We start from the raw sequence: 14360 nt of genomic DNA, 5'->3' as shown, positions 1-14360 counted from the left end.
TTGACTCTGTACCCCCACACATTGACCTGTACCCCCGCACATTGACTCTGTACCCCCCCACATTGACCTGTACCCCCCCACATTGACTCTGTACCCCCGCACACTGACTCTGTACCCCCGCACATTGACCTGTACCCCCGCACATTGACCTGTACCCCCCCACACTGACTCTGTACCCCCGCACATTGACTCTGTACCCCCCCACATTGACCTGTACCCCCCCACACTGACTCTGTACCCCCGCACACTGACTCTGTACCCCCGCACATTGACCTGTACCCCCGCACATTGACCTGTACCCCCCCACACTGACTCTGTACCCCCGCACATTGACTCTGTACCCCCCCACATTGACCTGTACCCCCCCACACTGACTCTGTACCCCCGCACACTGACTCTGTACCCCCGCACATTGACCTGTACCCCCGCACATTGACCAGTACCCCCGCACATTGACTGTGTACCAGTACCCCCTGTATATAGCATCGCTATTGTTATTTTACTGCTGCTCTTTGATGTTCTTAAAACTGCATTGTTGGTTAAGGGCTTGTAAGTAAGCATTTCACTGTAACGTCTACACCTGTTGTATTCAGCATATATGACAAATACCATTTTGATTTGATTTGATTTAACACAGGCACTACACATAAAAAACTAGTGTGACAGGCAATTAGACTTTAGTGTCAGAGCAGCAGAAAGTGTGGGTTAAACATCCACCTGTGGGTTGCCCTGTATCAGCTGAATTACCACAGTGTGTGTGTGTGTGTGTGTGTGTGTGAAAGAGAGAGGGAAAGAGATAGAGGTGTAATTTAAATTGAGAGAGAGAGAGATAGAGGTGTACTTTAAACAGAGAGAGAGAGATGTGTACTTTAAACAGAGAGAGATTGTAAAAAGTTGTGTTTTGCAAGGGAGACAGAGAGAGAGAGAGACAGAGGGAGCAAGAGACAGAGGGAGCGAGAGAGAGAGAGACACAGAGAGAGAGAGAGAGAGAGACACAGAGAGACCGAGAGAGAGAGCTAGAGAGACCGAGAGAGAGAGCGAGAGAGAGAGCGAGAGAGACAGAGAGAGAGGGGGAGGGAGAGAGACAGAGAGAGGGAGAGAGAGGGTGAGAGAGAGAGAGAGGGAGAGATATAGAGAAAGACAGAGAGACAGAGAGACAGAGAGAGCAAGGGAAAGGGAAAGGGGGAAGGGCAGAATAAACTCACTCAGGTTGTGGTTGTCTTTCTTCTGTCTCTCCTTGGCCATCGCACGGGCTTCTGCATCTTGACAAAAACAACAAGCAATGAACTAACACTGTCCTCACACAACTCATCAACACTAACTACTATCAGCTGCCAAAAAAAACCTAGAGACGGTATGTACGTCCCTATGAGACGGTATGTACGTCCCTATGAGACGGTATGTACGTCCCTCAGAGACGGTATGTACGTCCCTATGAGACGGTGTGTACGTCCCTATGAGACGGTATGTACGTCCCTATGAGACGGTATGTACGTCCCTATGAGACGGTATGTACGTCCCTATGAGACGGTATGTACGTCCCTATGAGACGGTATGTCCTGAGAAACATTCCTAAAGGAAACCTGAGCTGATTGATGTAACTCACAGGCTGGCCTTCACAATAACTGTCAATGAGGAACTACATTGCTTCAATTATTAATTGAATTCCATCACAGTAGAAATGACGTTCAATGAACCGGTCGTTTTGAGAAAAATCGACCCTGCAGAGGAGGCTGGTGGGAGGAGCTGTAAAAGGACGGGCCTATTATAATGGCATGGAGTAAAACATGTGGTTTCCATGTGTTTGATACCGTTCCATTCATTCCATTCCAGCCATTACAATGAGCCTGTCCTCCTATAGCTCCTTCCACCAGCCTCCTCTTATATCCTGGTTTACTCAGCATCTGATTGAGACCTCGGAAACCAGGCGGGAAAACTGGTAGGAAACCATTTTGGCTTGCAGGTCTATCTCTGATTGGTTGCTATTTCTCTGATAGCTGTGTGTTTGCTGTGTGTCTAAGCTTGTCTCTGATTGGTTGCCATGGCTGTGCCTGCGGCTGTGATTGGTCCTACCCGTCAGCTCTCGTTTGATGGCCAGGTTGGCAGGGCAGGAGTTGCTGGTCATGGCAATGGATTGACCGGTCATCCCAGGGCCTGTGTACACGTCCAGGTGACTGCTGGACAGAGGGAGCTGAGGAGGGAACACACATCAGAATGAGCATCGCGTAACCTACATTCACTCAAAAATATCAATAACACAGAGGATTGGTCATTCGGGTCACTCTCTTTGTGAGATTAGAATCCATGAGAAAGAAGAGATTGAAGGGTTAAACAGGGGTTATTGCATGCTAATCCTTCAGATGAAGTATCTTCACTTAATCTCATACAAGTGACTGGTCACTTACTCTCCTATCAAGTTCAATGAAGAATGGGTTCCAACAACGACACCAAGCACATTGTAATGGCAGATCTCCTCTTCGTCTGAAGAGGAGTAAGGATCGGACCAAGATGCAGCGTGGGAAGTGTTCATGACGATATTTTAATAAAGACAAAATGAACACTCAAACAAAAACAATAAACGATAACATGTAATCTACAAAAACCGAAACAGTACCATGTGGCGACTAACACACCCACGGAAACAAACACCCACAAACCAACAGTGAAACCCAGGCTACCTAAGTATGATTCTCAATCAGAGACAACTAACGACACCTGCCTCTGATTGAGAACCATACTAGGCCGAAACAGAAACCAAACATAGAAAAACAAACATAGACTGCCCACCCCAACTCACGCCCTGACCATACTAAATCATTACAAAACAAAATAAATAAGGGTCAGAACGTGACAGTACCCCCCCACCAAAGGTGCGGACTCCGGACGCAAAACCGGAACCTAGAGGGTCTGGGTGGGTGTCTGTCCGCGGTGGCGGCTCTGGCGCGGGACGTGAACCCCACTTTACCACAGTTTTTCTCCGCCTCATTGCCCGCCTCTGTGGCCTCCTAAACACGGCGACCCTCGGACTGGGGACCCTAGAAATGGGTCCCGAATGGACGAGAGATTCCGGCAGCGCCGGACAGGCGGGAAACTCCGGCAGCACCGGACAGGCGGGAAACTCCGGCAGCTCCGGAGTGAAGGGCAACTCTGGCATCGCCTGGCTGGCTGGCGGCTCTGGCAGCTCCTGGCTGACTGGCGGCTCAGGACAGACGGGAGACTCTGGCGGCTCAGGACAGACGGGAGACTCTGGCGGCTCAGGACAGACGGGAGACTCTGGCGGCTCAGGACAGACGGGAGACTCTGGCGGCTCAGGACAGACGGGAGACTCTGGCGGCTCAGGACAGACGGGAGACTCTGGCGGCTCAGGACAGACGGGAGACTCTGGCGGCTCTGGACAGACGGGAGACTCTGGCGGCTCTGGACAGACGGGAGACTCTGGCGGCGCTGGACAGGCGGGAACACCTGTAGGCAGAAAACGGAGAGACAGCCTGGTGCGGGGGGCTGCCACCGGAGGGCTGGAGCGTGGAGGTGGCACTGGGTAGACCGGACCGTGCAGGCGCACTGGAGCTCTTGAGCACCGAGCCTGCCCAACCTTACCTGGCTGAATGCTCCCGGTAGCCAGGCCAGTGCGGCGAGGTGGAATAGCCCGCACGGGGCTGTGCTGGCGAACCAGGGACACCATGCGTAAGGCTGGTGCCATGCACGCCGGCCCAAGGAGACGCACTGGAGACCAGATGCGTAGAGCCGGCTTCATGGCACCTGGCTCGATGCCCAGTCTAGCCCGGCCGATACGAGGAGCTGGAATGTACTGCACCGGGCTATGCACCCGCACCAGGGACACCATGCGCTCCACAGCATAACACAGCATAACGCCTGCCAGGTCCCTCTCGCTCTCCGGTAAGCACGGGAAGTTGGCGCAGGTCTCCTAGCTGCCTTCGCCACACTCCCTGTGTGCCACCGCCCCAATACATTTTTGGGGCTGCCTCTCGGGCTTCCAGCCGCTCTGCCGTGCTAGCTCCTCATAATGCCGCCTCTCTGCTTTCGCTGCCTCCAACTCTGCTTTGGGGCGGTGATATTCCCCTGGCTGTTCCCAGGGTCCTTTGCCGTCCAAAATCTCCTCCCAAGTCCATTTCTCCAAGTATCGCTGCCTCTCCTGCTGCTGCTGCTGCCTGTTACCACGCTGCCTGGTGGGTGTTTCTGTAATTGCAGATCTCCTCTTCATCTGAAGAGGAGTAAGGATCGGACCAAGATGCAGCGTGGTAAGTGTTCATGACGATATTTTAATAAAGACAAAATGAACACTCAAACAAAAACAATAAACGATAACATGTAATCTACAAAAACCGAAACAGTACCATGTGGCGACAAACACACCCACGGAAACAAACACCCACAAACCAACAGTGAAACCCAGGCTACCTAAGTATGATTCTCAATCAGAGACAACTAACGACACCTGCCTCTGATTGAGAACCATACTAGGCCGAAACAGAAACCAAACATAGAGAAACAAACATAGACTGCCCACCCAACTCACGCCCTGACCATACTAAATAAATACAAAACAAAGGAAATAAAGGTCAGAACGTGACACACATCCTTTAGATGGGGAAATGATAGTTAAATAAACTATTCTTACAAGCCACTCTATTTTCAGGGCAGTTTAGAGCCCACGTTAAGCCCTTGCGGTTGTTTGATAGCCTGATACACAACAAAATTCAGGAAACCATGCACGAAACACAACCTAGGAACACATTTTTATTTCATAAACACTGTTTCCTGAGATCACCCTCAATTAATTGATTGAGAAAGAGAGAGACAGAGAGAGACAGAGAGAGAGACTGAGAGTAACATATTTCCCTCAGATTACACAGACCCACAAAGAACATGAAAACAAATCCAATTTGAATAAACTCCCATATCTATTGGGTGAAATACCATCACAGCAGCAATATTCGTGAACGGTTGCCACAAGAAAATGGCAACCAGTGAAGAACAAACACCATTGTAAATACAACCCATATTTATGTTGATTTATTTTCCATTTTGTGCTTTAAGTATTTGCACATTGTTGCAACACTGTATACAGCCATAACATGTGCTTTAAGTATTTCCACATCATTACAACACTGTATACAGCCATAACATGTGCTTTAAGTATTTCCACATCATTACAACACTGTATACAGCCATAACATGTGCTTTAAGTATTTCCACATCATTACAACACTGTATACAGCCATAACATGTGCTTTAAGTATTTCCACATCATTACAACACTGTATACAGCCATAACATGTGCTTTAAGTATTTCCACATCATTACAACACTGTATACAGACATAACATGTGCTTTAAGTATTTTCACATTGTTACAACACTGTATACAGCCATAACATGTGCTTTAAGTATTTCCACATCATTACAACACTGTATACAGCCATAACATGTGCTTTAAGTATTTCCACATCATTACAACACTGTATACAGCCATAACATGTGCTTTAAGTATTTCCACATCATTACAACACTGTATACAGCCATAACATGTGCTTTAAGTATTTCCACATCATTACAACACTGTATACAGCCATAACATGTGCTTTAAGTATTTCCACATCATTACAACACTGTATACAGCCATAACATGTGCTTTAAGTATTTCCACATCATTACAACACTGTATACAGACATAACATGTGCTTTAAGTATTTCCACATTGTTACAACACTGTATACAGACATAACATGTGCTTTAAGTATTTCCACATTGTTACAACACTGTATACAGACATAACATGTGCTTTAAGTATTTCCACATCATTACAACACTGTATACAGACATAACATGTGCTTTAAGTATTTCCACATTGTTACAACACTGTATACAGACATAACATGTGCTTTAAGTATTTCCACATTGTTACAACACTGTATACAGACATAACATGTGCTTTAAGTATTTCCACATTGTTACAACACTGTATACAGCCATAACATGTGCTTTAAGTATTTCCACATCATTACAACACTGTATACAGACATAACATGTGCTTTAAGTATTTCCACATCATTACAACACTGTATACAGACATAACATGACATTTGAAATGTCTCTATTCCTTTGGAACTGGAGTGTAATGTTTGCTGTTGATTTTTGATTGTTTATTTCACTGTTGTTTATTATCCATTTCTCTTGCTTTGGCAACGTTAACATCTGTTTCCCAGGCCAATAAAGCCCCTTGACAGAGGGAGACAATTTGAAGACAGAATGGTGAAGTCAGTGTCTCCTGGGAGTTGTATGGCATCATATTGTGCGTAACCCTGGTTAGTTCTCTGAGCCTGAGGGAACTTAATAAACACACAGTGTGTTACATGTTTAGTGGCTGTAAAGAGCAGATAGCAGAAGATAACAGGCCAATATCACACCTGGAAACTACTGCCTCTAACTGCCTCTGCTCTGACAGACACACATTTATTGACTATCGGTCCATCTCTCTTCTTATCTCTATAGCTTTATTCTCTGACCATATCTCTAACCCAGCCTCTGTTTGGAAGACTAGCGGTCTCCTCTGTAGAGGTTGTGTAGAGGTTGTTTAGCTGTTACGTAGCAGGCTCTATGGGCTACTACTAGTCAAGCACCCTGATAAGGGATTTGATGATGAATCTTCCAGTAATAAAGAAACACTTTGAATTTCACACAAGAGGACGTGGCTGAAGATCTCCTTTGCAATACTAATGAGGCTTGACGGATAACAGGTAGATAGATCCCTTATCACTGAGACGACTGACGAGCAGCCAGGTCTCACTCACACAGTTAAACCACAGGTTCAAAACAGACCGCTGTGGACGGAGACCTCTGGTCACTCATCAAGCAAACAGATCTACAGTACACTGATCAAAAGGAAATGGCATCTTCAGTAGGGTCTTCCTCTCCTTTATTTTAAATCTGGGACATGAAGTTAAGAGTTAGGTGTAACCCTCTCCTCTCCTTGTCCCTTCCTCTCCCCTCTCTGTGACTGTCTCCCATCCTACACACAATCAGCATGACCCAATACCGTCCATTTTAAACAAACTCTCACTCTCGCAGGTCAGTCATGCCTGGTATTCTCTCAGTGGCGTTCCCAAGCTTTCCTTAAACTCCCAGATTCCACAGATTCCAGGGAGTTTACCATGATAATCCTGCTCACAGATTAGCAGAGGAAATTCATTCATTAAGGGGAAAACTCAGTGTTTAAGGAAAGTTAACGAGGAAAGAACCTCCAAAAGCAGAGAGAAGATTTGTAAGGTAACTAACATTAGTCCTGAGGGATCTCATTCTAAACGTCTCAGCAGAGCACAGGGACCTTGACAGAGACTGAGAGAACAGCATAACTGTTTAGAGGTCTGCATATTAAGTCAACCGAACAAAAAAAAACAAGCACATATTTTTTCGCTGATTTGCTGCACATCTGGTGCAAACTTGTAGCAATGCGATGGGAATACCTGATCTCCCTCACCATCAATACTCCATACAGAGGGCTGAATCTATGCACAGAGACACTTAATACCACTGTCCCAGCATGCAAATCACACTGCTCAGTTTAGCTCCTGGATAGGCAATCAATTGCCAAACAGCTAAATCTAATCAATGACTATGATATTGAATATTATGTAATCACACACACCCAACACAACACTGAGTGATCAAGAGCCAAGAACACCAAGAGATAAACCCAGTGAATGCCCTTCTATTCCACACACCCACCCACACGGGATAGAGCAGGGAGACAGGGGAGAAGCCAGCAGTGACCTTTACGCTGTCATGCCAGACAGTTAATGTCCCATGCAGTTCTCTCTCTAATGGCTGAGCGTGTCCCTCACTGGAAGTTTGCCCACAGCGATAGAGCTCAGCTCAACCGCTCCCATATCAAAGTGCTGCTTCCTTCCAGCCTCCAGCCTGCAGCACCAGTCCCAGGGGCCTGAGGACTAGACTCATCCCCTAATCAGAGACTCAAGGCTGGGAGTTAGAGATGACCCGCCCTGCCCCAGCCCCAGCCAATCCAGAGAGGGGTCATGAGGGAGGGGGGCATAACTCTCCTAACTCTAATGCCTCACTACTGACCAAGCTGGGTGAACAAATACACATATATACATATTTCCCAACCACACACACAAATGCACGCATACACACAGACACACACACAAACCAGAGCGCAGACCTCTTACCAGTTGGATCTGTTCCCCATCTATCACCTCCACGATGGCATACGTCTTATTCATCTCCTTCATCCTTTCTTCCTTCTCTGGGTCCGTGCACTCTCCCTCTTACTCTCTCACACTGACTCACTGACTCGCTCCAGCCCTCCTCAGAGACTAACCAATCTCACCAAATCCCTCTCTCTTCTACCTCTCTTCTACACAATGAACTTTCCCCTAACTGGACTTTCAGCCTGTTTTTCCCACATCCCCCATTCCCCTCCTCCTCCACCTCTCCTTCCCTCTTCCTCCCTTTCCAAATGCCTTGTAAACAAGTTGTACTCTAACTAGCGGTGGTTTAATTGTTAATTCGGAGCCATTCCTTTTAAACACAGAGCTCTGTGCTTCTGCTCGAAGAAAGACGCTCTCAGACCACAGACTTTTTTAGGGCTAGGAATGCCCCTCTTCCTCTCTCTTTCAAAACTGCAGCACTTCACATCAATCATTTAAAATCAAGTCCTTTAAAACAACTGAAGGGTTCCCCTGGGGTGGGAAGGCAGCAGCACCAGACAGCTAATTGAAGCCAATATAGATCAGCAGTTATTCATTAAACTCTGAGGAACAAAAAAACACAGGCCCACTGCCCCCCCACCAACATCAAATATCGGCCATTTTGACGTTTGGGAAGCTAAATGCAACAGCAATGACAACAACAGTAGTTCTCAAATAGGACACAAACATACAAAAGAGTCTGTAGCTTAAGATGGAGGGATTCTGATAGACGGAACAACGAGTCTCTTTCTCCCTCAGAGCCCAGTCACAGCCTTAGTACTGAGGAGTCTGCATAATCACCCCATTAACTCACACAGGGAGGGGTGGACTGGGACCAAAATAGAACAGAGAGGGGTAAGACAGGGGTGAGAGAGGTAGATAGGGACAGAGAGGGGTGAGAGAAGGGTGAGAGAGGTAGATAGGGACAGAGAGGGGTGAGAGAGGGGTGAGAGAGGTAGATAGGGACAGAGAGGGGTGAGAGAGGGGTGAGAGAGGTAGATAGGGACAGAGAGGGGTGAGAGAGGGGTGAGAGAGGTAGATAGGGACAGAGAGGGGTGAGAGAGGGGTGAGAGAGGTAGATAGGGACAGAGAGGGGTGAGCGAGGGGTGAGAGAGTTAGATAGGGACAGAGAGGGGTGAGAGAGGGGTGAGAGAGGTAGATAGGGACAGAGAGGGGTGAGCGAGGGGTGAGAGAGGTAGATAGGGACAGAGAGGGGTGAGCGAGGGGTGAGAAAGGACACGGGAGAGGCAGGAAGTGGTGAGAAATGGGTAGAGGAACGTCAAGAAGAGTACGTAAAGGGCAGAGAGGGAACAAACCTAAAATAGCCCACTGGAAGACTGATCATAAACTATACTGAACAAAAATATAAACGCAGCATGTAAAGTGTTTGTCCCATGAGCTGAAATAAAACATCCCTGTTAGTGAGCAGTTCTCCTTTACCAAGAGAATCCATCTACCTGATAGGTGTGGCATATTAAGAAGCTGATTAAGGGCCTCCCGGGTGGCGCAGTGATCTAATGCGCTGCGCCACCAGAGACTCTGGGTTCGCGCCCAGGCTCTGACACAGCCAGCCGCGACCGGGAGGTCAGTGGGGCGACACACAATCAGCCTAGCGTCGTCCGGCAGGGATATCCTTGTCTCATCGCGCACCAGCGACTCCTGTGGCGGGCCTGGCGCAGTGCGCGCTAACCAAGGTCGCCAGGTGTACAGTGTTTCCTCCGACACATTGGTGCGGCTGGCTTCCAGGTTGGATGCGCGCTGTGTTAAGAAGCAGTGCGGCATGGTTGGGTTGTGTTTCGGAGGACACATGGCTTTCGACCTTCGTCTCTCCCGAGCCCGTACGGAAGTTGTAGCGATGAGACAAGATAGTAACTACTAACAATTGGACACCACGGAAAAGGGGGTAAAAATCACAACAAAAAAGACACAAAAAAGAAGCTGATTAAACTGCATGATGACTTGTACTGGAGAAAATAAAAGGTCACTCTAAAATGTACAGTTTTGTCACACACCACAATGCCATTGATGTCTTAAGTTTTGAGAGAGTGTGCAGTTGACATGCTGACTGCAGGAATGTCCACCAGAGCTGTTGCCAGAAAATGTCATGTTCATTTCTCTACCAAAAGCGTTCTCCAATGTCATTTTAGGGAATTTGGCGGTACGTCCAAACGGCCTCACAACCGCAGATCACGTGTAACCATGGTAGCCCAGGACCTCCACTTCTGGTTTCTTCACCTGTGGGATCGTCTGAGACCAGCCACCCGGACAGCTGATGAAATTAAGGAGTATTTCTGTCTGTAATAAAGCCCTTTTGTGGGGAATAACTCATTCTGATTGGTAGGGCCTGGCTGCCAAGTGGGTGGGTCTATGCCCTCCCCTCCCTGCACACCTGACCAGTCATGTGAAATCCACAGATTAGGGCCTAATTTATTCATTTCAATTGACTGATTTCCTTATATGAGCTGTAACTCAAATCGTTGAAATGGTTGCATGTTGCGTTTATATTTTTCTTCAGTATATTAGTCGAATCTATTCATCTCAACACACATCCACCTAACCCACCCAACCCACCCAACCCACATAACCCACCCAACCCACCCACCTAACCCACCCAACCCACCCAACCCACCTAACCCACCCAACCCACCTAACCCACCCAACCCACCCAACCCACCCAACCCACCTAACCCACCTAACCCACCCAACCCACCTATCCCACCCAACCCACCTAACCCACCCAACCCACCTAACCCACCCAACCCACCCAACCCACCCAACCCACCTAACCCACATAATCCCTTGAATAGTCATTTCAACCCAGTTCAGAAGTGTTCAAACCTTGACAATCCCACCCAGGTTGACTGTATGGTGTAATACTTACTGTGTTGGACATCTGAACAGGGTCAATGTACTGCTGGATGTCATCATAGCTCGACTGCATGCTGATGATGTCATCGATGACCTCATCCATCTGTGCCAAGAACAAGGAGGGGAAAACTGTTTAAAGAGTTATACATTCAAGTACACTAAGATCAGTGATGCCAAATCATATACAGACAGACCAAGGCAGCCATGTTGTGCAAACTGAGTATATCAACTTCATTATCATGCCAGACGTTTCTTGCAGATGTGCTACACACTGGTGGTGAATGAAGTGCCCTATATAATATGCAATGCATTAACACAGAAGTGTGAGCCAGCTCTCTGGAAAAAGGTTGTTAAAATGAATTACGTGAAAAGTTATCATTAACTTTTTATTGACCATCTCTTGCACCTTGTACAGTAAGCTTCTTTAATGCACAGTATGCACCTTGTACAGTAAGCTTCTTTAATGCACAGTATGCACCTTGTACAGTAAGCTTCTTTAATGCACAGTATGCACCTTGTACAGTAAGCTTCTTTAATGCACAGTATGCACCTTGTACAGTAAGCTTCTTTAATGCACAGTATGCACCTTGTACAGTAAGCTTCTTTAATGCACAGTATGCACCTTGTACAGTAAGCTTCTTTAATGCACAGTATGCACCTTGTACAGTAAGCTTCTTTAATGCACAGTATGCACCTTGTACAGTAAGCTTCTTTAATGCACAGTATGCACCTTGTACCGAAAGCTTCTTCAATGCACAGTATGCACCTTGTACAGTAAGCTTCTTCGATGCACAGTATGCACCTTGTACAGTAAGCTTCTTTAATGCACAGTATGCACCTTGTACTGAAAGCTTCTTTAATGCACAGTATGCACCTTGTACCGAAAGCTTCTTCAATGCACAGTATGCACCTTGTACAGTAAGCTTCTTCGATGCACAGTATGCACCTTGTACAGTAAGCTTCTTCAATGCATAGTATGCACCTTGTACAGTAAGCTTCTTCAATGCACAGTATGCACCTTGTACAGTAAGCTTCTTCGATGCACAGTATGCACCTTGTACAGTAAGCTTCTTCAATGCACAGTATGCACCTTGTACAGTAAGCTTCTTTGATGCACAGTATGCACCTTGTACAGTAAGCTTCTTTAATGCACAGTATGCACCTTGTACAGTAAGCTTCTTCAATGCACAGTATGCACCTTGTACAGTAAGCTTCTTTAATGCACAGTATGCACCTTGTTCAGTAAGCTTCTTTAATGCACAGTATGCACCTTGTACAGTAAGCTTCTTTAATGCACAGTATGCACCTTGTACAGTAAGCTTCTTCAATGCACAGTCTGCACCTTGGCTGGACTGCAACATACGGAATGCTAGTTGACTAACTGTTCTGTTAACTGACTTGAGGCTGAGGCTAGTTGAGGTTAACTAACTGTTCTGTTAACTGACTTGAGGCTGAGGCTAGTTGAGGTTAACTAACTGTTCTGTTAACTAGCCTCAGCCTCAAGTCAGTTGAGGTTAACTAACTGTTCTGTTGTTGGTCCGTTGTAGTTGAGTGATGCACTTCTGACCTCTACAGTTGCTGGTCTGCTCAGGTCTGTAGAAGATGCTGGTGAAGTTAAGTTATATGTGTTGCTACGCCAGTGTGTGTGTGTGGACCAAAGTCTGTGGGGTTCAAAGGGCGTTACAGTGTGTGTTATCCCCCTGTCATGCGTTAAGCTGTAATTACTTTAGCAAGGCCATAATGGAGCATTTAAAGTGCAATGATAATCAGAGCTAGTTAGCCTCAGTTAGCTAACACAGTGACCTTTGGGTGCACACTGCTGTACAACACTTTTATAGAGCTGGCCCTGGGTCTGTGGATGCCACCGAGATAAATAGCCGGTCTTTGCGCGCGCACACACACACACACACACACACACACACACACACACACACACACACACACACACACACACACACACACACACACACACACACACACGATGGTAGGTTGCAATCCATCACAATAAGGTGCAATGCTGTCATAATGATGCCTTCATAAACTGTGAATATAATATAATGTAATCCCTAAATCCTCTCTTTATACAGCCTGGTAATCAAGTTGTATAGGAGATATTGCAGGGTTATATGTTCAATCCCACACGTTCTAGGATTTATGGACCAAGGGAATGTGTCCATGATTTATGTCTTGTTGAGGTCAGGTCAGCCCCCTCAGAAATACAGTGAATTACAGAACATCACTTTCTCACAGATTATCACAGCTGAGACGGGCTTTTATGTTTGTCTAGACATGAGCTTTAGTACAACAGTGTGTGCAAACATGTGTGTTTGTGTTGAGTGTGAGAGAGTATATCTGTGTTGTGATTGTGTGCATAAGTCGTTTGCATCTGTGTGTTCATGAACTGTATGCATTCCTGAAGTCTCCAACCCAGTAGCCCTCCAGAATCATTGGAGATCCCTGTGTGTATTTGCTGTGTGTGAGTGTGTGTATTTGCTGTGTGCGAGTGTGTGTATTTGCTGTGTGTGAGTGTGAGGGTGTGTATGGATTGTATGTGTGCAAGTGTGTGTGTAAGTACCTCGTGTACCTCGTTCTCGTGGCTGGAGCCGATGTTGAGCATGGCCATGGGGCTGTTAGGGGCGCTGTTTCCTGTGATGAGCTGCTCTGTACGGAGCCGGGGGGAGTGGAGAGGAGGGGGGACCGAGGAAGAGGCCCCCGGGGGGGCCAGAGTGGGGGGAGGGGATGGTTGGACCACCCCTGTTACTGCGTGTACTGTCTGCACAGAGAGGAGAGAGAGAGAGTGTGTTGAAGAAAGAGATGGAGGGAGAGAGACCAAGACAGATGGAGACAGAGAGAAAGAGGCAGACTGTGAGGTACCTGCTTGGTGGCGTAGGTGGTGGAGAGGTACTCCTTCACCTGTTGTCTCTGGGACTGGCGAATGTGGTAGTCTGTAGGGTTCTCCAGGTGAGTCTGCACCTGAACACACGCAAGTAACACACCACACCAAGAGTTAAACACAGTTGACATCATAATCAGACACACTGCTCATCATATCAGACATACATTACTGAATTCTCTCTGAACTATGTCAACAGATTCATTTACCATTGCGTGCTGGTTGTCCATTGCCCATTAGTATGAGCCACAATAGTTTGTTGTCCATTAGTATGAGCCACAATAGTTTGTTGTCCATTAGTATGAGCCACAATAGTTTGTTGTCCATTAGTATGAGCCACAATAGTTTGTTGTCCATTAGTATGAGCCACAA

The 14360-nt window shown here is 46.9% G+C and overlaps 1 protein-coding gene across 11 annotated transcripts in view; it reads right to left on the bottom strand.

Annotated features, from left to right (window-relative positions):
* Positions 1–14360, bottom strand: part of LOC110516128 (transcription factor EB-like) — a 69721-nt gene that overhangs the window by 6334 nt on the left and 49027 nt on the right. For 8 of the 11 annotated variants that reach the window (XM_036950457.1, XM_036950455.1, XM_036950460.1 and 5 more), the window contains 5 exons: positions 13970–14068; positions 13671–13868; positions 11109–11198; positions 2074–2191; positions 1206–1262 (listed from right to left, as the gene is read on the bottom strand). In XM_036950457.1, coding sequence (XP_036806352.1) covers positions 1206–1262; positions 2074–2191; positions 11109–11198; positions 13671–13868; positions 13970–14068 — 562 coding nt within the window. The remainder of the gene's footprint in view (positions 1–1205; positions 1263–2073; positions 2192–11108; positions 11199–13670; positions 13869–13969; positions 14069–14360) is intronic. The other 3 variants (XM_036950453.1, XM_036950454.1, XM_036950452.1) reach the window with 3 other exon arrangements.

Source organism: Oncorhynchus mykiss, chromosome 17 (genome assembly GCF_013265735.2).
Source record: "Oncorhynchus mykiss isolate Arlee chromosome 17, USDA_OmykA_1.1, whole genome shotgun sequence".
Lineage (NCBI taxonomy): Eukaryota > Metazoa > Chordata > Actinopteri > Salmoniformes > Salmonidae > Oncorhynchus > Oncorhynchus mykiss.
The sequence above is the reverse complement of the archived record's forward strand: the minus strand, read 5'-3'. Positions and strand labels throughout refer to the sequence as shown.